This window comes from Solea senegalensis, linkage group LG6 (assembly GCF_019176455.1).
Source record: "Solea senegalensis isolate Sse05_10M linkage group LG6, IFAPA_SoseM_1, whole genome shotgun sequence".
In the NCBI taxonomy this organism is placed as follows: Eukaryota; Metazoa; Chordata; class Actinopteri; order Pleuronectiformes; family Soleidae; genus Solea; species Solea senegalensis.
In genome coordinates, this window is record NC_058026.1 from 2,506,349 (window position 1) to 2,531,964 (window position 25,616).

General features: G+C 42.0%; 3 protein-coding genes across 6 annotated transcripts; 2 read left to right on the forward strand and 1 right to left on the reverse strand.

Moving 5' to 3' along the window:
• Window positions 1-659: 659 nt before the first annotated feature.
• Window positions 660-19,126, reverse strand: tmem176 (transmembrane protein 176). 2 transcript variants are annotated; one of them, XM_044028105.1, is made up of 8 exons: window positions 19,073-19,126; window positions 5,575-5,678; window positions 4,406-4,534; window positions 2,733-2,843; window positions 2,566-2,622; window positions 2,338-2,481; window positions 1,962-2,078; window positions 660-1,177 (listed from the first exon to the last, which is right to left on the reverse strand). In XM_044028105.1, exons 1-8 carry the CDS (start codon window positions 19,113-19,115, stop codon window positions 1,118-1,120), a joined length of 765 nt encoding a protein of 254 aa, XP_043884040.1. In that variant the 5' UTR covers window positions 19,116-19,126; the 3' UTR covers window positions 660-1,117. The 2 variants fall into 2 exon arrangements, with proteins under 2 accessions (XP_043884040.1, XP_043884041.1); XM_044028106.1 differs by lacking the exon at window positions 19,073-19,126 and having other exon boundaries at window positions 4,406-4,536; window positions 5,576-5,629.
• On the forward strand, window positions 5,779-13,034 carry si:dkey-9i23.16 (uncharacterized protein LOC571915 homolog). Its single transcript, XM_044028110.1, has 6 exons — window positions 5,779-6,013; window positions 8,536-8,620; window positions 8,735-8,845; window positions 9,661-9,717; window positions 10,571-10,729; window positions 11,623-13,034. The coding sequence occupies exons 2-6, from the start codon at window positions 8,540-8,542 to the stop codon at window positions 11,728-11,730; spliced, it is 516 nt and encodes a 171-aa protein (XP_043884045.1). The 5' UTR covers window positions 5,779-6,013; window positions 8,536-8,539; the 3' UTR covers window positions 11,731-13,034.
• On the forward strand, window positions 15,266-25,415 carry vps37c (VPS37C subunit of ESCRT-I). 3 transcript variants are annotated; one of them, XM_044028092.1, is made up of 5 exons: window positions 15,266-15,969; window positions 17,288-17,461; window positions 19,122-19,293; window positions 20,209-20,291; window positions 21,034-25,415. In XM_044028092.1, the coding sequence occupies exons 2-5, from the start codon at window positions 17,369-17,371 to the stop codon at window positions 21,742-21,744; spliced, it is 1,059 nt and encodes a 352-aa protein (XP_043884027.1). In that variant the 5' UTR covers window positions 15,266-15,969; window positions 17,288-17,368; the 3' UTR covers window positions 21,745-25,415. The 3 variants fall into 3 exon arrangements, with proteins under 3 accessions (XP_043884027.1, XP_043884028.1, XP_043884029.1); XM_044028093.1 differs by having other exon boundaries at window positions 17,352-17,461; XM_044028094.1 differs by lacking the exons at window positions 15,266-15,969; window positions 17,288-17,461 and adding an exon at window positions 18,751-18,865.
• The last annotated feature ends 201 nt before the right edge of the window (window positions 25,416-25,616 follow it).

The window sequence follows — 25,616 nt, forward strand, 5'->3', positions numbered from 1 at the left end:
TTGTGCCACACACCAAACACACAAATCTGCTCCAACAGTGAGAGAGAACAGAAAAACGAAAAAAAACAAGAGGCGAGTTTATGAGCTGAATTAAAGGGATAGTTCACGTTTTTTTCCATAGTATATTTCTATGAGGCATGGCTGCTACAACAATTTAGGAATTGAGCAAACACAAACATGAAATACAAAAATGCACAAATTGCAAATAAAATATAGATTTAATTCCAATATATTGTATTTTTTTTTTATTTGAAAGTAAACTTTGGTTTGAAATGATCAGGAATTTTGTTTTCACAAAATTGCCTGCTGATTGGCTACTGAGTTTTGGAATTTTTGGAATTTCGTCACAGGCTTGGAGTCGCTGTTTGCTCAATTCATAAAGTGTTGTTTGACAATATTGACACAAATCTAATTCCAGAATAGACCAGCAGTAAATAATCTGCATAAATCTTCCCTCATCTCCTGTTTACAAATAGTTTTCCGCGGGATTTGATCGAGGCGCTACGTTGACGTGTGTCTGCACTTATTCTCATACCAAGAAGCAGCAAATTTTATCCACTTCTGCCCTGTTAGTAAGTTCAAATGTGTTGTTTTGTCACTTTGGCTTGTTTGAAACCGCAGTGACACAAACTCTCCACACGAGGAAGCAGCAGACCAGCAGCTCCTGTGTCCTTGTGAGCCAAAAAACTGCTGATTTTCTCTGATGTACTTTGGTGCGGGAGAGTGAGTGGTTTAGAAAATTAAATGACCGGTCAGTAATTAAGATTTAATAAGGTGATTCTTTTTGTTAAGGGGTTTCTAATGGAGAACAAACATGTACACGAAAACACCTGAACAATCCCTTTAACTAGACTCTATCAATATCACCGCATTCATTTTTCACACAAGTCAAAAAGAATTTCCTCCTCTCTCTTAGTTCATTCGTTAGTGAGTCATACTTGTTGTTATTTTATATAATCATCTAAAATTCAGATCTAGACAGACAGTGGTTCAAACAAACAAACAAACAAACAAACAAACAACAAATGTCAGGTAGCGTGGTGGATCGCCCCCCGTCCCGATCAACCGACCTGACGAGACGCGGTCCATCCATCACCTGTGCCGCTCCAGTGCTCGATCAGTGCAGGTTGGGGGGGATGAGAGCTTGAGGCGTGGGTGGAGCACCTTGAGTGAGAGACTATCAAAGACACAGAAAGAGGGAGAGAGAGAGAGAGAGTCAGTGTCCAGAACAGAGGAAATGCCCTACACTGTAAAAAAGCCCCGTCTAAATTTTGATCGTGTCTGCTTCTTGCTGCCAATTTGGGTGGATTGAACTTGTAAAACTGAAAAGGTTCAAAGGGACAGAGAGTGGGCACAGCGCTCCTTTTCAGATTCCCTCTGCACGCAATCGGATAGCGCTACAACCGATCAGAGCCAGGAAGAAGGTGACGTAGTCAGAGTTCGGATTTTGCAGCTTGCGAGCTAACAAGGAGTTTCTAGACGGAACCCTGGCTGCAAATTAAATTTGCTACCGCTGGGGTGCGTCTAGATTTCTAGGGGGTTAATATTCTTCAAACAACATAAATAATCTTACACAATCTGTACTCTCAAAACAAAACGGTTTTTTTGGCATAATGTTTTCTTCGGTTTTTAGAATTCAGGTCTGGAGTCTGTTGGCGTTCCGTGATCAGAAAGAAAGAAAGGTTTTGTTCCTGAGTTTGTTTTTTGTTCTGATGACCACAGTGTGTGTGTGTGTGTGTGTGTGAGTGTTGTTTTTTCCGTCTTCCTGTCCTCAGCGTTGTGTGGGAAACTCAGCTGTTTGTATTTATTAGCAGATGTTTCGTATGAGCGGTGAAAGCTTTTTTATTTTTCATTATTATTTGTTTGTTTTTGTGAAACAACACAAAAAAACTAAAAATATAGCAGTGTCGACTCTGGGTGATTTATGTTAAGACGCGAAACAGTGTTTGGGAGTTACTCACAGAATACTGTCCAAAGTTGTGTCTCTGTCTGAAGAGCAGGAAGCACTGGCAGGCAGAGATGGACATTTGAGCCAGAGTGAAGAGGAGCAGGGACGACTTCAGTCCCACGCTCAGCTTCTGTTGTCACACACACACACACACACACACACAGAGGCCTTTTAAATGAGGCGAGACGAGGAAAACACAGTATTTAACAACATCTGACCTATGTATATATTATATATATATATATATATATATATATATATATATATATATATATATATATATATATATATATATATATATATATATATACATATATAAATATATATATATGTACATACATGCATAAGATTTTACTTTTTTTTTAAATCTAAAAGAGTGAGACACTAACCGTAGCATAGAACGCATCCTGACAGTGGTCTTCGATCATGCGACACGGCACCACCGGGTTCTTCTGCATGTCCACAGAGTAGATGATGACAGCGACCAGAGACAGCACGATGGACAGCGCGCTGACCGCCAAACACGTCTGCAGCTGAGGACACGGACAAACGTGGCGCTCATTTTCAAAAAGCGAAAGACATTTTCAAAAAGTGCAGATAGTTCAAATTTGACTCACAATCTTTATGTTGCAGTGTTTGTCCAAGACAATGGCGACTACTCCTGCTGTGATGAACTGCACACACACACACACACACACGCACACACACACAGGAGTTGCATTAATGTGAAATATTATATTTTCACACGATATCAGTTTGATCGGCAGTGACGGTGAAGTCTCACCATCAGGCCGCTCCACCAGGGGACTCCCAGTCTGACCACGTCAGTGACGTTAGTTAAAAGCAGTGGGAGGGAGTAGGAAATGACCATCAGCCCCAGCATCACCTGACTCACCTGTTACACACACACACACACACACAAGAAGAAAACATTTTTATTTTAAAAGAGTAATAATGATCATTTTTGGGGCTTTTTTTGGTGCAGAATTTTCAGATCTTTTCTTTTGGAGCCAAATCTTCTGGCCATCGTCGCTCCCTGACGTCCTCGGGGTCCTGAGGTTGTTGCACTCTGCAGTGTCACCATTAGATGTCACTAATTCTTACACAGTGAACGTCTGAACGTGCCGTCTGTTCCATTTTAAAAGACGTGCACTATTACAGCGGCGTAAACAACAGAGACTTCATTTGTAGTCCCTTCTTCTTCATCGTCTTTGTCTTTTTCTTCATTTCGTCTTTGTCTTCTTTGTCTACATCGTCTTCTTCATCTTTGTCTTCTTCATCATCTTCATCTTCTTTATCTCCTTCTTCATCGTTATCATCTTAGTCTTCATCTCCATCGTCTTTGTCTTCTTCTTCTTCATCTTCGTCATCTTCATAGTCTTTTTCTTCTTCTTCATCATCTTTTTTTTCTTCTTCGTCTTCTTCATTTTCATCTTCATCGTCTTTATCGTCTTCGTCGTCATTTTCATCTTCATCGTCTTTGTCTTTTTCTTCATGTCGTCTTTGTCTTCTTTGTCTACATCGTCTTCTTCATCTTTGTCTTCTTCATCATCTTCATCTTCTTTATCTCCTTCTTCATCGTTATCATCTTAGTCTTCATCTCCATCGTCTTTGTCTTCTTCTTCTTCATCTTCGTCATCTTCATAGTCTTTTTCTTCTTCTTCATCATCTTTTTTTTCTTCTTCGTCTTCTTCATTTTCATCTTCATCGTCTTTATCGTCTTCGTCGTCATTTTCATCTTCATCGTCTTTGTCTTTTTCTTCATGTCGTCTTTGTCTTCTTTGTCTACATCGTCTTCTTCATCTTTGTCTTCTTCATCATCTTCATCTTCTTTATCGCCTTCTTCATCGTTATCATCTTAGTCTTCATCTTCATCGTCTTTGTCTTCTTCTTCATCTTCGTCATCTTCATAGTCTTTTTCTTCTTCTTCATCATCTTTTTTTTCTTCTTCGTCTCTTCATTTTCATCTTCATCGTCTTTATCGTCTTCGTCGTCATTTTCATCTTCATCGTCTTTGTCTTTTTCTTCATTTTGTCTTTGTCTTCTTTGTCTACATCGTCTTCTTCATCTTTGTCTTCTTCATCATCTTTATCTTCTTTATCTCCTTCATCGTTATCATCTTCGTCTTCATCTTCGTCATCTTCATAGTCTTTTTCGTCTTCTTCATCATCTTTTTTTTCTTCTTCGTCTTCGTCATCTTCATAGTCTTTTTCTTCTTCTTCATCATCTTTTTTTTCTTCTTCGTCTTCTTCATTTTCATCTTCATCGTCTTTATCGTCTGCGCCGTCATTTTCATCTTCATCGCCTTTGTCTTCCACAATTCCCACACACACATGAATGGAAAACCGATTTGAACCCAGCTCACTCTGAGGCCTCACAGAGTCGTCAAACTTGAACGTAGAGACACGGTTGAAACTTTAAACGGGTCACATGATGCGGGACTTTTTACAGACTCACCCCCAGAGATTTGGGCTCTCCTCTCTGGACGGCAGCGTGCAGAAGCTGCTGTCGGTCAGTGAGCTTGACAGCGTTCACGTCCTCCTGCACCTGCACCGTCAGATCTCTGGAGACGGACACGGCCATCACCTGCAGAGAGACACGACACCAGCAGAGGTCACTCTTCACCACCACAGGTGTGTCCAAAATCCGGATCAGATTTTAGGGCAGATGGACATTTTCAGAAAGTGAAGAATTCTGAGATTCTAGTTAGCATTCTGACTTCAATTTGACTTCAATGTTGAATTCTAAGACTTTGGACTCTAATCCCAGAATTCTGACTTTAATTTCAGGATTCTGTTTTCTTTTCTCAGAATTCAGATTTTTTCACTCAGAATTCTGCAATTATGAATCATAATTCTCTCAGGATTCTGACTTCTTTTCTTTCTCATAATTCTGACTTTAATCTCAGGATTATGTTGTTTTTCTCTCGACGAATTGTAATTATAATCTCAGAAATCTAATTCAGATTTTTTTTCCCCCTCAGACTTCTGATTTTATCTCAGAATTGTGCTTGCAATCTCATAATTCTCACTTTAATCTCAGGATTAGGTTGTTTTTCCCTAAGAAAAATGACTTTAATCTCAGGATTAGGTTGTTTTTCCCGCAGAATCGTGACTTTAATCTCAGAATTGTGATTGTCTCTTTTTCCCTGTTTCTCTCTCAGTATTCTGAGACTGAAGTCACAATTCTGACTTTTTTTTTAAAAATGTTGTTTTTCACACAAAATACCACACGTGACCCTAATCCCCTTCCGTACATATGGATAAGTGAAGCAATGGCACATGTTTCCCCTCCTCACAAACTGGGCCCGTTATTCGGACATAAACAGTAACAGGAGTGAACGCGGCGCACGAGAACACGGTGATGATAGTAAACTCCCATTTACTCCGTGCGCGTCGTGAATCCGGCACCGGAAATTCCATCTCCGCGCGCGTCTTTACGCACAGATGGATGCTATTGCGCAAACTTGCACAGGGTTTCGCACCTTGGGTTTGTTTTATTCTTCACGCTGCACACGGACCGCGCGAGACGTTCACGCGCATTTGAGACTGAAAACATCCTCTGATTCTGATTTTTTTTTATTTTTGTTAAAGATAACACACGCACACACAAACCCTCAGTCCTACCTTTTTTTTCCTTTTTTCTCCTCCACTTTCCGGAAAGAGTGGATCAGTGTGTCCTCTTCTTCTATGGACTTCTGTCGACCACTCGTGATTTTTAATGCACCTCCCTATGGAGAGAGAGAGAGAGAGAGTGAGAGAGAGAGAGAGAGAGAGAGAGAGAGAGAGAGAGTTGTTCTTCTGTCTCTGGATGAGATCCAGCTCAGCTCCTCCTTCACTTCCTCTGCTGTTTTCGTTCATTCCTCTCTCACATCCCCTTTTTGTGTGTGTGTGTGTGTGTTGTGTCGTCGTCGGTTCAGTTTAAGCATAATTTGGACTAAAAAAAGAGTAAAAAAAACACAAAAACAAAGACCTCAGGATTCTGCTGCTCTTCCTCGGTGTGATGCGCAGCACAGCCTCATCCACTCATCACAGGTTTCCCGGTGTTTGCAGACTTTAAGACGAGGTAAGAGCCACAGTGTTTCCTCCTCTCAACTTCACACATTTTATCTAAAAAAGCAACAACAAAAAAGGAGCCGTTTATTTTGTGCTTTTGTTGTTTTTCACTCAACTGTTTTGGGATTGTATTTGTTATCATTTTGCAAAACAAAGTGTGCATTTAAAAAAAAAGGTATATGTATTGTGTCAACATAACTTGTATTCTATTATGGGATGGAGACATAATTTGTATTTTATGAAGAAATCTCTGCAAAAACATTGCTGTAAGTTTCAACACTGTAAAAAAAACAACTGTTAAATCTGATTGGTCAATGACAGAGCAGTCACAAAAAAATTATCCAATCATTGGATTTGTAGTCTAATTAATTTATTTTTATTTTTATACATAGAACAATATGTTCCATGTCCCCATAAGGTTCTCAATATGTGGTTACATTGACAGTCAACTACAGTATCTGATATATCGTCCATTCATGCTCCGCATGACGGCCACAGGGGGCGCTGCGCCAATCTCAATGAGTGAAAATGAGGACATTTTCAGAAAGTGAAGACATTTTCAGAAAGTGAGGACACTTTTAGAAAGTGAAGACATTTTCAGGAAGTGAGGACATTTTCAGAAAGTGAAAAACACATTTTTTGGGGGGCAGGCGTTGCTACAGTTGACAGAGGCAGAATAATCATCTAAAGTTACGTACTGCAGCTTTAACATGTTCTTAGTTAAAATAGATTTTTTTTTTATTTAGTCTGTGGCAGTCCTCGTGTGAATCCACAGTGTGTGGGTCGACTCATACAAGCCACAAACTGTTCCCCGCACTTCCACAGAGCCTTTGTCAGTTGTTTATTTCATCATCAACCCGCCCCTCAACACCACCACCACGACTCTCCCCATTCTTGTCTTACTCTCCCTGCCCTCCTCCTCCTCCTCCTCCCCCTCTCCACATCTGCTTCTCATCCTGCACATTCCTGTCTTTCCTAAGAGGTTTCTGACATGTGGTTTTGATGAACTAACTCTCTCTGTTCCCCCTTTTTTTTTTTTTTTACTCTCTTTCACTACCTCATATTTTCTCTCACTATTTCACAATCAGCTGCAGAGAAAAAAACAACACAAACACACACATGCTACTCGTTTTCCTGGCCTCCCACTGTCCACTGTCTGTGGTCCGTCTCTCTACTTCTTCTTCTTCTTCTCTGGTGTGCTCTCAGTTGCAGCGTCGCTGTCTAACAGCCTCCGCCTGATTTTCTTCCCGCACTGAAAGCGATTGGTTGCAAAACCGTGACATGTGTATCTCCTTCTGCATGTTGTAATGTGGTTGACAAACAGAGGGAAGACATAACTGTTAAATGCGAGACATCATGTTGTGTTTTGGTGTGGGGTTTTTTTTCCTCTTCCAGCAGGCACTCATCTTTTAAAGTAGTAGTTAGGTTTTTTTCATACAATAGACCGCCGTTTAAAAACACACGTGGAGGTGGTTTGAGGACACATCCTCCATCATCCGTGGCATCAGAAATGCTAAGTTTGGACATCACATATACTCCGCCCACCCTTGTTCTGCTGCTGCTGTATACACGCAAATGCTCTCTCAGTCACGTCTGAAGCTATATTAGGGCTGTTGGAACGAATTTTGGAAGTCGAATATAATTTGAATATCAAAAAAATTTAATGATAATCAAATGCTGTAAATTACTATTCGAATGTGAAAGCCTGGTCCTCTTTCCGTGGGAAAGACAAAATGCTTCGCTCATGTACGACCCTCGCAGAACAATAAAGTTTTCTGAAGATAAAACACCCACGGAGATCACCACTTGCCGAGCAGGCAAGAGTTTTGGGTTTTTTTGCCTTTTTTTGAGGGGTTTACAATAGTCACAAAGTGAGCAGCAGGAAAAAAAGAGCTGCTGGATTCCATCCTCCATTGTTGACTGTTGTTCCATGTTGTCGCACCCTGCCACAGTACCAATCCACCGTATTGTACCAAACCAAACTACTCTATACCATGATGGAAACACTGCTTCATCCACACAGAAACATAACGAAAGACAATCTTTTTCTTTGTTGCTCTGAAAAGGTTGTCTGTAAACACAGTAGGAAATATCTTCATCCCCATGAAAACGACTCTAACCGCTGTAGTACATAGTCCAGGTTTTATGGCAGTATCGTATTGGTTGTCAACACAGAATCACTGCCTTGATCTTGGGTGCGTTTGTGTAGTGCCATGGAGCAATTTGTGTTTCTCGCAAGACCTCCCGATTCTGCAGACTTGGGGTGGTCTGCGCTGATCTTGCAAGGCTGGTTTTCTGCTAAGAGACAGTAGGGGGCAGTGCAGACCCAATCTCTCTGCAACAAGACATTAAACCATCACAGTGTCTCTGAAGCTGTTAAATTTGAGTAAAAATACTGCATTTCCGCTTGAAATGACAGGGCTGCAGGTTGAGGGAGTCTTGAAGGTCCAGGCAGAGTCCACTTGTATGTCTTATGGAGAATTTGACCTTGCTAACATCTACTGTGTCTGACTTCAGTTTCCTGTTTCACAGTAAAATGCAGTCTGTTGGGGTGGCGCCTGCCATTGGACCAAAGTTAAATCGCTTTGCCACCTGGTTTGACCCTGAAAGTGCTGCGGTAAGATCAGGACACGACTCAGTCTGGATGGAGTAAATATAATGTGAATTGAAAGCCTCTCATCGTCAACGTTACGACACAGTTGGTTCTAACACCAGATCTCTGTGTCTGTAGGTGGTGTCCATCCTGTTGGGATTGTTCCAGGTGCTGCTGTCGGCCCCACTTGCTTATGCCGGCCAAACTCTGCCAAAATTCTGCATACTGCCATTTGTCCTGGGAGTAATAGTAAGTACCTCATGATTCTCATTCTGACTTACACAAACAAAAGGTCACTTTTAATACTACAATACAGATCATTCTAGTGAAACCCATATGAGATATACAGTAGGGCCACCAAACCTGTGTAATCACAAGATTGCCAATTAGCTGCTAATTATGGGTATTGAAGATTTTTATTTAATTCAACTGATATCAGTTGAAATTTGATCAATTTAGAAGTATCAATAGGCTGTCGATATTTTGTTTACATTATTTTAGAATGGTTGGGAATCAGAAGCAGCTTGCTAGAATTTTCTGACACTTCCCTAGCATCGCTAATGATGAGGAAGCTGCTGACATCAGCTGATTACCAAAAAACTCAAAACTATTAACTGGAGGCATTGCAGCTAGCATTCAGCAAAGCTAATGGCTCTGCTGCTGCCAACAGAGGACACCGTTAAAAACACTTGTTATGATTAATGTTCTGTTCCATTTGAACCTGGAATTTCCAACTCAGATTCTCAGAGCAACGTTAAAACACCTGGATTTAGGATTTCAAAATGGCTGCCACCATACAAACACTACTTTGTATTTGTTTCACAGTACTGTTTAATCTTTTTATCCGTAGATGTGTTGCAACCGTGTAGAGGTCTGGTATTGTTAACAATGGCTAGCCTGGGCATCCATGTCTTTTTCTTTCTGGAACAAGGTCAACTCTGGGGTGACGTGACTCCCAGCGCTGACCTCTGAGTTCCGATCTAAATTGAACACAGCATATAAGCAGCGATTAGCATCAGCTTCCAAACTCACAACCCACTGCTTTGTGTGTATGTGTGTTGCAGATTGTCGCAGGAGGGTCACTCACCATGGCCAATGAGAGGTACCCCAGCAGATACCTGGTAAGTTTCTCGCCTGGTAACGTCTCATCACCCCCACTTTCTGTATTTAATGTTAACAGCAGATATTTGGGGTCACATGGTAGAGTACTAGCTAGCACTCTTTCCTTACAGAAAAAAAGAGCCAGGTTTGAGACCCGATCTGGTATTAACATCTGTGCTGAGTGACCCGAGGTCTGAAAGCTCCCAATCTGCCTTGAAGTTGTCCTCAGAACCAGGACGCAATTCATCCTCAAGACAGATTAAAGACTGTCTTGAGGACAACCTCACCTGAGTTGTCCCACCAACCAACCCACGTGGCGTCCTCCAACAGGGTTGTTCGAGTTAACCCTCAAATACGACCCATAGAAGAAGTTCCTAATATACAGCCCCCAGCGGTAGGAGAAATGTGAGGTTAGGGTTTAAAGAAATACTTGGCTGGGCAGTAAGTTACAGACAATAATACAACACGTTCAATCAAATGAGTGTGTTGCTATTTGATGACAACACGCCCATGGTACCAGAGTTCTGCTATTTATGCAACTGCAAACTAGGGTTGTATGTTGGAGGACAGGCTTGATCTGCGGCTATTTGAAGCTCACAGATTTATTTATTTGCACCCACTGTCGCAATATTAACACTGATGGTCGCGTGGTTTCTTTATTCTAATAGTTAAAACTTACTCCGCGTTTGAGCAACATACATACAGCCTTGATTCCCTAGAGCACGACGGACAGACACATACAAAAGGTGGAGAAGGCTAAATCCAATCTCATTTAGTCACTTGTCCACATGCGACTGTATCAGGGAGGACGGATGTTAATACCAGGTGTGAACGGGCCCTTTGTCAACCTCACAGTGAATTGATCTTCTACAGCTTCAGGGTTGTGCCTGCAGCAATGCGCTTGGCCTGCTGGTGGCGCTGCTTGCATTTGTCCTCTACTGCTACAGCCTGAACAATGTGCCCACGGAAGACTGCATTCCTGTTCCCAATGAGAGACCATCACGTTTTAAGTGTCCTGAAGAAGTGCTCGCAGTGAGTTCTTTTCTTTTTGAAAACACTCAAAAAGTGTTCACCTATGTTCTTGTTCTTATAACTGTGATGCATTAAGGTACTGTGCTAGTTAAGTGCTTTTGGTGGAGCACCCACCCGTAACATAAAAAGGGGGTTTCCATCATGGTACAGTTTGGTTTGCTACAGAATGGTACGATTTAGAAGCCCTGGGTCAGGTTTGATTGGTAGGCAGGGTGTGGGCTGTGCCTGATGGCAACGTCATATCGGTGTGACAACAACAAACGACGACATCAACACAACACAAGGGACAACAATGGAGGACGTCCAGCAGCTCTTTGTTTCCTGCTCAGTTTGTGGCCGTTTGTCTCAACAAGACGTCACCAGTGCAAAGTGCACAAATTATGAATTTTACTGTATTTAAGTTGTTTTCAAAACAATGTCCCCACCTTTTATTAGCAAAAACAAGCTGCTTTAGTAAAAGTTCTGTTAAAAAATACAAAACACGTATCCTTGTGCATTTTAAGTGGTTATACAGAAACCTTGGCCCTTTGGTAAGTGGGTCTATGGTGTGTACACCTGTGCTTTTCCCACTAAAACATATAAAAATGGCCCAAAGAGCGAAACATCCATGGAGAGGGTGTTTATTCCCTGCAACACATTGTTGATGGATTTTATGGTGTTAACTGTGTTATGAGGACTCCTGTTGTGTTAATAACCTGCAACTCATGACCACCTTTTTCCTCAACAAAACCAGGTGCTTTGTGCCTCCAAACCTGACCACAAGTGTTTTATATCCCCAACACTTTTAAAGAAAATCTGACCCACACATTTTCTAGTTGCCAAAATAAAAGCATGCACAAGCAAAGATCGATTAATCTGTTGATTATTGATGTGTATGTTTTTGTCCTCTGCAGGCCTACACCTCCAGTGTGACTCTGCTGTTGGTGCTCTATGACACATGTGCTGTGGTTCTGCAATGCCTCCTGACGGTTTCTGCCTTCAAAGCACTCAAAACAGACTAACACACACACACAGATTCCATTCAAGGACAATGCCTTGACCTCCATTCATTTGGACGCCATTTGGACGCCTTGTCCACACGTGGCCGGGTATAATTTAAAAGTTTTGTCCCTGAAAGTGAAGATTTGTGGATGCGAAAAACAGTGTTTAACAATGAATTCCGTCAAACGTCCTTCCCACAGATGCACAGTTGCATAATGCAGATGCCAAATTTGGACCAGAGTTACAAAGCTTTTCGGATTGGGGGGGCTAATTCTCTCTACATACTTCCAGAAGATCTTCTCGAGATATTGTTTTTTTAATAAAAGAAAATATCAGTTTTTAGAAATGTCCGGCTACTTGTGGACTAGACAAAAGACATAGCCTGGCCAACGCCAGAATCATACAAGTCTGGAAAGGGTATGGTCACCTTGTGACCAACAAGCATATATCAAAATGCCTGTTTACACAATTGGTTAAACCTACAACCAGTCAGACCAATGATCTGGATAATGTATCAGCAATCGTGCTTGTAGTTTTCTAGGAGCCATGGCTTGCTAGTAATGAAGTCTAACGACTTTTTATACAAAAGCTTTTAGACATCGCTTCTCTCTTTTCATTGACTTAAGCTTGCCTGATTCTGAGTTGGCCAAAACAACATCTTTGCCAAAGATGTCAAAATCAAATTGCTGGCAGACTCAGTGAGTTCACCCAGGCCACAAAAGCCTTTAATCATAACCAGTTAGTGCCTAAACCTAACCTTAACCTCACCACAATTCAAATCTTAACATTGGACTTAACCAGTTCCTCAGAAGTCTGGTTCTACCTCATTAGGGCCGGGTTTTGGTCTCCATGAGGACTCCTGATCTTGACAAGATCAGTGTTTATGCCAAAAAACTAATTTCACACACATTTCTCACTTCCACTTTTTTGAAAAATTGTCAGTCTTGCAGATTCCTGTAGAGATGGGAAAAAAATGTTTTACTTCAAGAACCAGTCAGCAGTTGCCATATTTTTAATAGACTGTTGGGGACAGGAGTAGCTACAGAGCTAAGTGTAATCAAACAAGTCAAATGAGGGTTAGGGTTGGACAATGTTTTTGTAGCTAATGTAGCTAACAGTAAGCTAACTTGAGCTCAATGATAAACAATCCTTCAGTCACTACTCTGGCCTTGTTATCTGCGACGCTATTTTGCATAACTAACGTCTGTCTGTTTGTGAACATGTAAGTAAATGTTTGTAATTGTGAAATAAATCCATATAAAGGAGCGTATAACTAAATGTCATTAACAATGTTTGATTCTATAAATAAAAGCCTTTTATCATTTCCGATTCTCATATTTTATCTTTTCTCATTGCAACATGGCTGCCTCCTTACAAACTCTGCTACTTTACCGATAATAGCACTTCCCCAAATACTGGGTAAAGGTTTTTGTTTTAAACTAATCAATTATGTGGACCTATTAATGCAACCAAATCCCTAAAATTAAAAGGAAAAGACAACCCTAATAAGTAACATTCATACGAACATAATTAAAATAGCATTATTGTTTCACTGCAATTTATGTGAAATTCTCCATATTTTATCGTTTGGCAGCCCTAGTAGTAATGTTAGAAAGTGATATTCATCACATTTATCAACTGAATGTTATGCAAATCGATGGGATAGCTTTCATTTATTTCCTGCATGGCCAATTGTATAGAATTGATATCATTTTCATTTAAGCCTGTCATTTTTACATGCTGTATTTTGTCCCAGATACTATATGTTGAATTGTTGTATTTTCATTTTATTGTGCTAAATGTGCTATATAAAGTTGCCTTGCCTACATTCTTGTTAATAATAGGCTACATTTATTCAAAGTATTTTACATGACTCATCACATTTATCATACAATTGATGGTAGATTATTATATGAAGAAATTAAATGTTGGTTATCATTCTATAGGAAATAATCCTATGACAGATCTATTGATTGTAAAAAAGTTATTATTTATCTAGAATCATTTTAGCAAATCAAGCAATTCAATGGAGACGAGGACCCCTATTACAGTAAGTGAATGCAGGTGACAGCAAATCAATCATCTATCTCCTATCAATTGGAGGCCCTAACCCTTGTTACATCAAAAGAATGATGATCTCTTTAAATTTCCTTTTATTATATTTTTTTGCTAATTAGTTTAATTTTGTATTTATTTGTGTCTTATTTTTTATTATATTTTATTTTGGTGATAATGTTCTTTAATGTACTTATAGATAATATATAATTATTAGTATAAATTATTTCTTAAATACATTTTATTATATATTTTATGTTTTACATATTATTTTATCATTCCATGACAGTTGTGTGTGTCTCTGTTTCTGTCTATTGGACATTCTTTGATCATAGATGGTGCTAAGCTTCACTTTTAGCCTGCTACAGACCAGGTTTGCCCGGCAGCATAAGTTACCATGGTTACTTGGCTGGCATTCACATTAGCCACCTTGGAACGGAAACCTGAGCCACAGTTATGGCTTAGCCATGGTTGCTGAGTTGGGGCTAATCTCAGCCTCTTTGATGGAACCAAACTCTCACTCATATTAGCCAGACATGGCCATTTAAGCTTGGCTTTGCCTTTAGCCTGCTTGATGGAATACCCCCCTGCTTGATGGAATACCCCCCTGGTCCATTGAGCTGTCGCTCCAAAACTCAGTAGCCAATCAGCAGGCAGCTTCCTAATGCCCTCCCATGGTCAGAATGACATGCAAAAGAGTCGGAGCAAACAAAAAACACCGATCATGGCAAACAAAAATGGTTCAAACAATTTTTTTTTTTTTTTTGAATGATTAAATCGGTATTTTATTTGCAATTTCAATATTTTGACAAAAATTGACGCAAATCTAATTCCATAGACGTCCGACACGAGAAACAAAGCAAACAATGCCAAACTGTAGATCATTTAAAAATAATTGAAAACATGCATTAATCTCCAACAGTTAGCAAAGGAAATATCTAAAATGTCAATATTCAACAGAGGAGTCTGGTGTATTTAGCAACAGCACTGCTGAAAGTCGGCGATCATGAGCCCAATCACAACCACATTCAGTGGTATTTCAGTTCCATGACTGTGTCAGAAGGAGTCTGTGCTCTGGCCATGCAGGAACGAGTCTTTTTTTTTAATTAGCTGATTCTAATGACTCTGTTACACTGAAAACAACTACTTGAATGTCACGTGTGTGTGGCGTATAAAACTATGTCACAGCAGTGCTATGACGACACCACCCATGTTGAGGAGGTACTGTTGAAACCCCTAACCTTGCAGCTTTTCAAAAAAGACCACTTAGGCACTCATATTCTTTCATGGAGCCCAAAATCTCTAGCAGTGCCCCTGTTAAGTGGTACCAGTGAAGCTGTTGTAGCACAAGCAGATGTTTTGTCCACTGACGGTAATAATAACAACAACAACAACAACAACAACAACAGTAGCAGTTGGCGGTGACACTGGCAGCAGCAGCTGGAACATTACCGTCACATTTCTAAGGGGCTTCCCTTATATCAGCTGAACGCAGGGCGGTACCATTATCCCGGCCGCGTGGGGGACAAGCTGAGAGAAAACGGCCACTGCGGGGGGAAAAAAGAATCACCAAATTCGTCGCTAAAACGTAGATATCTCACACGTACAATTGCACGTTTGAGTTGCGCTACTGGGGACCGTTTTTTGGAATGTTTTGGTTCCGTGTGAACACCCCTGCGAACCACGGGGACGTGGCGAGTTCTCAAAATGGCGGCGGTTTCTGACAGCGAGAAGTGAAACTTTCTTCTTTCCAGCTCGTATTTTGTCGTTATTTACGACCCGCTGTGTCGACTGCGGTCGGGCGTCGGCTTAGCTAACACCTACCGGGACACGGAGGAGGCTGTCGGTGCTGTCGTTGGGCCCGTGTGGCGTCACCGTGGGCTCCAGTTTCTGATCGTCAAACCACCGTTGCCGCCGCCGTCGCCGGGGCTTCCCTGGAAGTTGACGGTGGCTGACATTGCGATCATACCTGCCGTTGTTGTTGTTATTGTCTTCGTCGTCAGTTCGCTCGACGCTGAACCGTCGGCTGAACGCGGACGTGTTTGAGGAAGCTAGCTAGCTCGTCGAGCCGGCGGAGCGAGCGAGGGCAGGTCGGAGATCCCGAGGCCGTGTCACGTCAGCTGTCAGCGGAACACCGAGGCTGTGGTGGATGTCACTACGGTGCGGTGTCAGGCGGGATCTGGTTTGCTAGCGTCGTGTTTTAAGTAAGTATCAGTGTCTTTTTCAGCCCTGTTTTCTTCGGGAACAAACCGCTTGTTCCTGCCCCGTGGCCTCGAGCCAGTCACTCACCCCAAAACTGCTCCTCAACACGGACTACTTTAATATGCTAGCTAGCTACTAGCCTACTGTCAAAACATCAAAATGACTCACTTTCATCACAGATATTCTGTGTAGTATAATAAGCGTTGGGGTAATGTCGTTTGTTATGTATTTAGATGTTAATAATGGCCTCACAAGTCCTTCCATACACTCTAAATACGGTATTATGCACTCCTTTCTAGTAATAAACCGATACAAATATTCAATATGTTGATGCCGATGCGATACGCGTCTAATTGTTTTCATAGTCGTTTGGTCCATAAAATGTCAGTAAATGTTGAAAAAAAATGTGTTGATCAGTGTTTTTCCAAACCTGAAAATGTCTTGTTTTTCTCCTCAAACCAAAAATTATGGAGCAAAAGAAACTGGAATATATTAACATTCTAGAAAACTAACCTCAAACTGTTGAATTGATTATCAAAATAGTTGACAATTAATTCAGTATTTGATTAATCCGTAATTGGTTACAATCCAAAAATCCAACATTTCACTTCATTACCTCCGCAAGCACAAATTGTAAATGTGGACTCAGTACACACACTATTTCGTGTGTGTACTGATAGCGATGTCACAGCCTCAAGATGTACATCTGTCCGATACAACTTTTAATCACGGAACCTTTTAACAACACGTTTGTGCTGACGCAAACATTCTACACTCATAAAAAGATGGAATAACCAGCTCACAGCATGACTCAGCTAAAATGCTGGTGTTGTACGTACTACATGTTTTGCATTGTAAATCATGCAATATATGAATATACATGTAAAGGAACTTTGAATTGTATTGGTGTTTACATCTATATGATCAATCTGTTTATTATTTTCTTGATGGATCCATAAAATGTCACGTTTTGTCCACAAAACACAACTATTCCGCTTAAACAATATTCTTTGTTATTATGGAGCTAAGAAACCTGAAGATATTCATATTAAAGAAGCTGAAAATCATCAACACTCAAACCGCTTATTTATCAAAGTGTTTGACGGTAATTCATTCTGTAATCAGTTATTGTTGCAACCCTTGCTTTTTAAGTAAACTTGATTATCAAAATAGTTAGCAATTCATCTAATAACCGGTTAATCGTTACGGCCCTAATTAAGCCATGGTTCCTGGAAATGTGTTGTGAGAGAAACTGTCATACTATTCTACCTGAGGCTGTTGGCAGGAAATTCAATCAGTCCTCTCACTTTCTGTTTCCAGATATTGCTTCTTTTTTTTTCTTTTTTTCTTAACATTTGTTTCCTGGTTCCCTTGTGACGGACAGCCACTCTGGCAAATCCAATGGAGAAGCTCCAGGACCTCAGCCAGTCAGAGCTGCAGGAGCTCCTGGACAACCCGGAGAGGGTGGAGTCTATGGCTCTGGAGTCTGACGAGGTAAGAATGAGGCATCACTTTCCATTTGGCCCATATTTTCTAGCGAGCCCTTACAGGAAAGTATGGCTTTCAGTCACCACCAGCTGCTCGTGACCATAGGTGAGGGTAGGAACGTAGATTGACCAGGAAAATTGAGAGATTCATCTTTCGGCTCAATAATTTAAATAGTAATAATAACAATGGGAGTCACGTTGTCTCTCACTCCATCTTAATCTAATTTCACTATACCCGTGTGTGAAGTATATGTGAGGAAGAGGAGGATGATGAGAGAGTCATTTAACTTATTGGGAATACATCTGCCTCCTGTGAAAAGTCCATAGCTCACTTTTCTCGGGTGTTACTTCGTATAAAAAGTATCCAAACAAAACTATTTAGACTGTGGCAGTCTAAATACCTGCACAGTGTTTTGCCAAAAACAATATCTTATTTACTGACACTGTAGGGCTGAACAATTAATCGGAATTTTATCTTAAAGCCAAAATGTGTCTCAAATGACCATTTCAGGTTAAATATTGTCCTGACAGACTGAAGAAAACATTTTGTTTGTCAAGGATCTGCACAAATATCACACAGTTATCATTTTAAATATGTTGTTATACAATTATATGACCACTCCCTCTAATATCAGTTGTATTGCAAAATCGCAATTTCCGTCAAAATGATCGCAATAAGATATTGATTCAAAAGCACTCAGCCCTGTGACACAGTGTATTTTCTTTTAGAGCAGGCACAAGGACATAAGATCTCAGATTGTCACAGGAGACACATGCAGGACGGCCGGTGGACTGACGGTGAAGGGCTGGACAGTTAGCTTGTTGTGTATCAGGTTGCCGTCTGGCACAGTTAGACTTTGCCCCAGTGCTCTAACACTGTGTAACTGCTTTATGCAACACTCGGTCAGCTGTGTCCCTGAGAATCATCTCCAACTCCCATACTTATGTTAACTAGTCTTAAGTTTTCTAAGTGTGTTATAGGACTGATTTAATTTGCTGTAGCCCAGAATAGAATGTCTCTTAAATTGGTATTTTTTGAAAACGCCTCCCGGAGTGTGATGATCTCAAAACACCGGCCTACTTGGGATGCTACTTTAGTAAAAACGATGACGTCACATTCCCAGCTCTCTCTTACGCTGTCATTCATTCGTCTTGTGTTTGGAGATTGTTTGACAGACTACTGTCAATGAAAAGTAACTAAAGTCATGAAGAGACGCTAGATATCACAAGGACACGTCCTGTCTTTAGAGATTTCGCACACGGGGGTGAAAAAAAAGTGTTGAAACAAAACAGATGAGTTGATTGTTCCACACGCAGTCGGCTGCACTGCACACCCACAGCTCGTCTACGTCTCTGTTTGTCGCGGGGGTCTGTAAAGTCGCTAAATATGAACACGGAAACGGCACAAAGCGTAAGCAAACACAAGACATTATTTCCCTTTGTTATATCTGTAATGTAGACATTTTAGAGGGAATTTAACCAGTAGAAATGACCAATAATGGATGTTTTTAATCAGGGCTTCTGTACATCTATCTTAAGTTTATGAGAAGAAACATGCGTCAATTTTGTAATAATTGCCAATGCCGATTACCAGATATCGTCACGGTTAATCAGTTACCTGAATTTGAAGTCGTCATAGTCTGATGGTCCGTCCGTCCCATCTTCAGATCCAGAACATCCAGCTGGAAAGAGAAATGGCGCTGGCGTCAAATCGCAGCCTCGCCGAGCAAAACCTGGACATGAAGCCTCGTGTGGAGGAACAGAAGGAGGCGCTGGTGGAGAGATACTCGCAGTTAGAGGCTGTCCAAGAAACCTACAGACAACACTGCTCCCTCAGAGGTAGGACACGCCGGAATTTGGGTTTCTTTGTGTTTTACTACAGTGATTGGTGTATTTAATCAGATCATTTTGTAGGTTTTTTCCCCCCCCCAATTATTACCCAGAGCAGTGGTCAGCAACAGGTCCAAATTCAAATTGGCCCACGGACAGTTTTTCCTTTATTCCTTCAGTGGGACCAGAGTCTGACCTAAGCCGGTCTCAGATGAACGAATACATTAGTGTGTGAGTCTGACTTTGAGAAATTTGAGTAAGCACAATTCCAGTTAGACAAATGTGTTTGCATGTCAACTTTTCATCAGACTAACAGACAACTTTTAATTTCCCTTTACGTTGTAAGGCTCATCAACTTTTTCTTTTTCGAGCAGGTCCACCTGGGTTCATACTTTGTTCATTTCAGCATAAGAGACCACAAAAATGGTCTTTCATCTGTTTTTGAATAATGCATTAATTTTCTTTGTCGCACATATTGTATAATCAATTGTTTTTTTGTTTACTTTAGCATTTTTGAACAATAAAATCTATTTAGCATCATGAAAAGTAAGTGATCTGAGATTCTAATGGGATTGTAGCCTCAAAACTGAGTTGGTATGGTCATTTCAGAGGGCGTGCCATTAAAAACCACCTCATATCGCAGCTTTTCAGTAGAATAATTAGTTCCCCGTCACCAGCCAGAACTTCCTACGCTGCAAAGGAACTTAAAAAACCATAGAGAGATAGAGAATAACAGAGGAATTTTCATTTTGTTTGTAAATACAGTAACGTCACCTGACACAGATCCACATGTTTGGACTCCTCCTCCAGAGCAGAATACGAGAAAAAAAAATGACAATGCCACCGCCACATGAACAAAACAACCTGTTTTTCCTGTTACCTTGCTCTCCTTTTTATTCCTCCCCCTCTCCTCCTCCTCCTCAGATGGCATGGTGGGTCAGGTGTCTCCAGAGGCGCTGTTCTCCAGATTACAGACAGAGGGCGGCAAAACAGAGGCAGATTCAGAGGTCAGTGAATAACCTGTCAGACGGAAACCTGGTGCATTATCTTTAAAAAAATCATTAACATTTAACCTGAAACTTTTATTTAATATGACCACACAGGGCAACCTTACTGTAGCAGTTGTGGGTGAAAACTTAAAATCAAACCTGTTTGACGAGCGAAGAAATCCACACATGTGCCAGACACTTTAAAGTAATTAGCAGGTTGTCCATCAGAGGGTGCTGTGAGCAAAGTCCATTTCTATGACATTGTCCCAGTGTACAAAGCAAGGACTATAAAGACATGGTTCTACAGAATAAATGGACACAAATTCACATAGAAACGCTTCAAAATGTTCAGGAAAAGTCTTCTAAGAAGTGTGGAAGCTGTTAGGTGTCCACATAGTGTATGCCACATAGTGTATGTGGTTCAGAAGTGATGATTGAGGACACTTTTGAACAAAACTGTCCTCCCGAGCAACATTCATGCCACCAAAGAACCCGAAAAGCAGCATTTGGAAGTTTTTCCTGGGTCTCCAAATGGCGCTTTTCCACTATGGAGGCACGACACAACTCACAAACACACAAACTAGTGAAAAACGTGTAGTCGTGCCGTGCCGGAAATATGTTGTGAAAAAGCAGCAAAAGTAATGAATTCATCTCAAGACTCAGGTGTTGGCGGTTAGCTTCATCCAAGCGCCCAAGTATCACGACATAATCGTGTCCCAGCTCGACCGGTTACTAACGGCCAGCGCTTCTGTGTTCACAGGCTCTCGCTGACGAGTTTCTGGAGGGCTCCCTGTCACTGGACTCCTTCCTAGAGCGCTTCCTCTCCCTGCGCTCCCTCGCTCACAGAAGACGAGTGCGGATAGAGAAACTCCAGGAAATCCTGCGACAGAGGAGCGAGTCCAACCCCGCCGCCATGACGTCGTCAGCAGGCATCATGAATCAGGACCCTGCTGCCACGCCCTCACCCTGGAGTCAGCCCACGACGACGGCCACCACGACAAATCCACAGCAGCCGAACTCAAAACCTCAGTCCTCCACTTACCAAAACGCCTCTCAGCCGGCCTCCTCATCTGCAGGCCTCCCCTACAGCCCTTACCCCGTCTCCTCACCCAACCCTCCCCCTGCAGCAGCAGCAGCAGCCGCCTCCGTCCCTGCCATTCCCCCATACCCAAGTTCAGGCTCACCTTTTACCCCACAAGGTAGCTACTCCGGCCCCAGGCCCGCTTTCGGGCCTCCTGTTGCGTCTACCTGCCCTTACCCCACCCAGCCCTCCTTCCCTGCCCCACACCCAGGCTCAGCGTTTGGCCAGTACACCCCAAGCAACCCCCAGAGTGGCCCCGCCCCCTACCCGGCCTCATACAGCTACGGCGGATACAGCTACCCGGCAGGCCCCGCCTACTCCAGTTCCCAGTCACCAACGGGGAGACCCATCTACAGACCAGGATATGGAGTTCCGCAGCCGTACTCCTGAAAGCACTACTGTTCCTGTGTGGCAATTCTTCCCTCCTTTGCCGTCTCATCCTTCTTTCCCCGAACTTTCTCTCTCTCTCTTTTAACCTCATTCCTTGTCCTCGTCTCATCTTACCCTATTGACCCCCCCCTTCCCGTCTCCTGATGCTGACTCCAGAAAGTGTCGCTTTACTTATCTTTGTTGCACTAATTCTCTCTTTCTCTGAATATCCGTCTGTTGCTCTCTCTCTCTCTCTCCCTCTCTGTCTCCCTCTCTTTCTGTCTGTAGCCCAGTACACACCGCCACAACAGTTGTATTAGTGTCTAATTCAGTTGGTCACTAGGTGGCGATGATGCCCCCTTTTCAGCCTGAGGCATTTTCCTGGTTGACCAAAAAACTAATTTAGCTGGTGGCTGGATGTTAGCGATTGCCAATCCATGTCTTGCCTTCAAAATACATTCTTGAAGCCGACCATCGGATTTCGCACTTTTCTACTCCCGATCACGTTATCTGGGTGTATTAGTCCTGCTCGAAATTCTGTTGCCACCCTCCGCCTGCAGAACTTGGCACGCGTACTTCTCATCACCGTAACTCCCGGACCACTTTGGCCTTTCGCCCTATGTCAGCGGAGACTGGCACAGCACCCTGCGCGAGCCTCATGTGGAGGATAAAGCGGTAGGAGACGGACAAATGGATGGATCCCGGAAAGCATAGATATGTCGTTATAGTAGCCTCTCAGGACTTTACCATGGAACGACTTTCCAAATCGCAGACGAGATTCAGCGGCATGGCGCGCGTTTGTGACGTCAGCTTCTTAGTTCCTAAACGATTGAATAACTGCCAGATATGGAAAATGAAAGTTGTCTTGGAGGGGAATTTGACAATTCTACATCCAATAAATCCAAGCGGCCCGAGTATCATGACGCTCATAAGAGGGTGAAACGTGTATTTTAAAAGTAAACGTTTGTGACGGCGTGTCCCGGGCTTCTCTCTCTTTCCCGTTTCCTTCCTCTTTAACCCGACGACCAGCTCCACCACACCAGTCTCAGGTTGTTACGTTGTGTTGTTGTATCTGGCTCTTCATTCTCTCCATCACTCCCTCCATCCTCCTCCTCTTCCTCCTCCACCACCACAGTGTGCGCGCGCGTGTTGCTATATGACAGACATAAAGACGTCACCATCCCCAGATAAATGCATGACACGCATCAGTCTTTGAAACACGACATCCGGAGTCCAGTCCGCTTTCGTACTGTTATCCACGAGAAGCAGCTCGTTCGGGGGAAAGTTTGCGTCCCAGTGTCACCAGCGTAAAACTCTAATAATAATATTATTATTATTATTATTATTATTATTATTATTATTATTAATAATAACAATAAAGAAAGATCCATACTATCCCACTTTTTGGTGTCTCTTGTGGTAAAGAACAGCACGGTGGCCCAGCAACGAAAGGGCAGATTTATCGATCGCTAAATTCCTTGTCCGCTATTTTGATAAGCGGTTTGAGAAGTTAGCTTCTCATTATGTGAAGGTTTTCTGGTTTCCTTTGCGTCTGAAACTGAATCCTTTTGGTTTGTGGACATCGTTTCCAGGCTTCTGGGAAACTCGGATCGATATTCTTCAACATTTTGTGGACCAAACAAGTACTGGACGAATCCAAACTTTTCCGTTTACTCATTATCATTAACTTCACCCCGTCAAGCAACTTCAAAAGTGGATGGAGAACGTCTGAAAAGCCGCTGGACTCGCTGTCGCTTCAAACCAACACACCACCCGTCTGTGCTTCACCTCCTTGTGTCCTCGCCTCCTCTCCATCACGCTCCTCCTCCTCCCTCACTCCTGCTCGTCCAACATGAACTGATGCTTGACAATGATTACCAGAAGAGAAAAAAAATAATGTTTTATTTCTACAAGTTCACACTATCAGTGAGAAAACATGTGGCGTGCGTGCGTGTGCGTGCGTGTGCGCGTGTGTGTATGTGTGTATAGTTTAAATGGAGAGAAAATATAGCGGTTGGCGATCAGTCCTGTGTCAATTGAGTCAATTCAAATAACATCGTGATCGGTGTACTGTACCTGATGAATGATCACTGAATGAACTTTAAGAAGAGTTGATTACCCCCACCACCCAGAAATATCTATCTATTATCACTAATCACTAACCTTTCAGTGATTCCAGAGCACTTTTTTTTTTTTTTTTTCCTGTTTTCTTATTTTATCACAAACTGTAAAGCAGTTAAAGTGATAGTTCCAAATGTATTTCTTTAAAGTGTGGTCGTATTGACGTACTGATCCAGAACCAGCTTGAGAAGTGAAAGCGTGGCTGCCAGTGGGGACTCGCCCCACACCACGGTCTATAGAGAAAATAAGCCGCTTTTAGCCTGCTGCCTCGTGTGGTCACTTTGTGTCACTGAGGTAAATCTGAACAAAGGATTTCAAAAACACTGGGTTGGAGACCCACAGATGGGTCATGGGGAATCTTTTGGGGTCCCTTAACAAAAAAACATTACAAAAATAACGTGCATATGTAATATGTATGTAACTGACAAATTTGCACCCGTCACGATTGCTTACCGTCTTTAAAAAGTGGGTCCCCCGTACAGAAAAATAGAAATCACGCTTCAGAATAACACGAACTGCCCCTTTAAACGTTTCTGTCTGTGTTTTAGCATCTTGGTGGCACTGTGGAGCACCATGGAGCCACAGGTGTAGTCGGTGAGCTGAGGGACTGTTTCTGCTGTGACACTGAACACGTGACGACGCGATGCCTGGGAAATGAAAAGTCTAAGATCTCTGTCTCACCAAAGGAAACTTACAAAACACTTATTTTGACCAAGATCCCGAGAACGATCACTTGTCCAGATGCAAATCAATAAAAATGGGCGAAGACGCTCTTACAAGTTGCCCCTTCCATCTTAAACTGTGTCAGTAGCATATTCAGTTCTGGGATTTGAGGGAATTGGTCCTGTAAAGTCCTTGAATTTGATGTGAACCAAGGTGTGGGAACCCTACACTGGGCAAGTCCATAGGTGATAGGGAAAAGCGTTGTCAGTCATGGTTACCTAGTGGACCGGTTCCTCTGTGTCACATCCCTTTACGTTTTCTCCACGTTAATGTCTGTATGTTCCACCGTGTCAGAACACTCTGTTATCCAAACATGATAAACGCCAAATCTCTGTTCTTTAATTATGTTACTGCGCTGCACGTCCATTCGTCATTCCCAACGTTCGTAATCGCGTTGTGTCCTTTCACGACCAAAATCATTCACAAAAATGGGCCTGAATTTGTGCCGGTTGGGTGTTCTACTCACGGTGCTCGCGTCGTGCCGGCGCCCTTGCGTCTGTGAAGATCCGATTTCAGTTCCGGACTCGATGTAGGGTTTTCCTCCGCTCCACGTGAACATCCTGGAATCCACCCTAGGTGACAAACATCAGGACCCAAATGTCCCGGTGAGACAACGACAGAAATAATAGTATAACAGTGTTTTAGAGGAAGCACAAGATGATGACGTGCTGTATAATCTAGTATTATTGTCAATAATAACAATAATAATAATAATGTTCAGAGGGACTGACTCTCCTGATACTGAGGAAATTGATGACTGTAGATTGTTCAAGAGACTTTTTTTGGTTTTCTCTGTCCTTTTTTGGGGGGGAGGGGTGTAATTAAACTTAAGTTGATCTAAATGAAAACATTTGTGTGGATTCTCATTCATCCTGGTCGTTGTAAAATAATCTGTATTCAATTTATTCAACCACAGCATAGATCATCTCAAGGCACTGTACGTCGCCTAATCCCCAAATCTGCATGTTTTCGGACTGTGGGTGGAAACTGAACAGGTAACATCATTATTATCATTATTATTATTATTATTACTATATTATTTTCTAATA

Bases quoted from the DNA above. Each gene is read 5' to 3' on its own strand.
- si:dkey-9i23.16 (XM_044028110.1), top strand. From the start codon at position 8,540: ATGCAGTCTGTTGGGGTGGCGCCTGCCATTGGACCAAAGTTAAATCGC. The intron at 8,621-8,734 runs GTAAGATCAGGA...CTGTGTCTGTAG, and splicing joins TTGACCCTGAAAGTGCTGCG to GTGGTGTCCATCCTGTTGGG. The intron at 9,718-10,570 runs GTAAGTTTCTCG...GATCTTCTACAG, and splicing joins GGTACCCCAGCAGATACCTG to CTTCAGGGTTGTGCCTGCAG.
- vps37c (XM_044028092.1), top strand. From the start codon at position 17,369: ATGGAGAAGCTCCAGGACCTCAGCCAGTCAGAGCTGCAGGAGCTCCTG. The intron at 19,294-20,208 runs GTAGGACACGCC...CCTCCTCCTCAG, and splicing joins ACAACACTGCTCCCTCAGAG to ATGGCATGGTGGGTCAGGTG. The intron at 20,292-21,033 runs GTCAGTGAATAA...CTGTGTTCACAG, and splicing joins AAACAGAGGCAGATTCAGAG to GCTCTCGCTGACGAGTTTCT.
- tmem176 (XM_044028105.1), bottom strand. From the start codon at position 19,115: ATGGGACGGACGGACCATCAGACTATGACGACTTCAAATTCAG. The intron at 4,535-5,574 runs GTAGGACTGAGG...GTCTCTCTGCAG, and splicing joins GAGAAAAAAGGAAAAAAAAG to GTGATGGCCGTGTCCGTCTC. The intron at 1,178-1,961 runs GTGAGTAACTCC...TGTCTTTGATAG, and splicing joins ACAACTTTGGACAGTATTCT to TCTCTCACTCAAGGTGCTCC.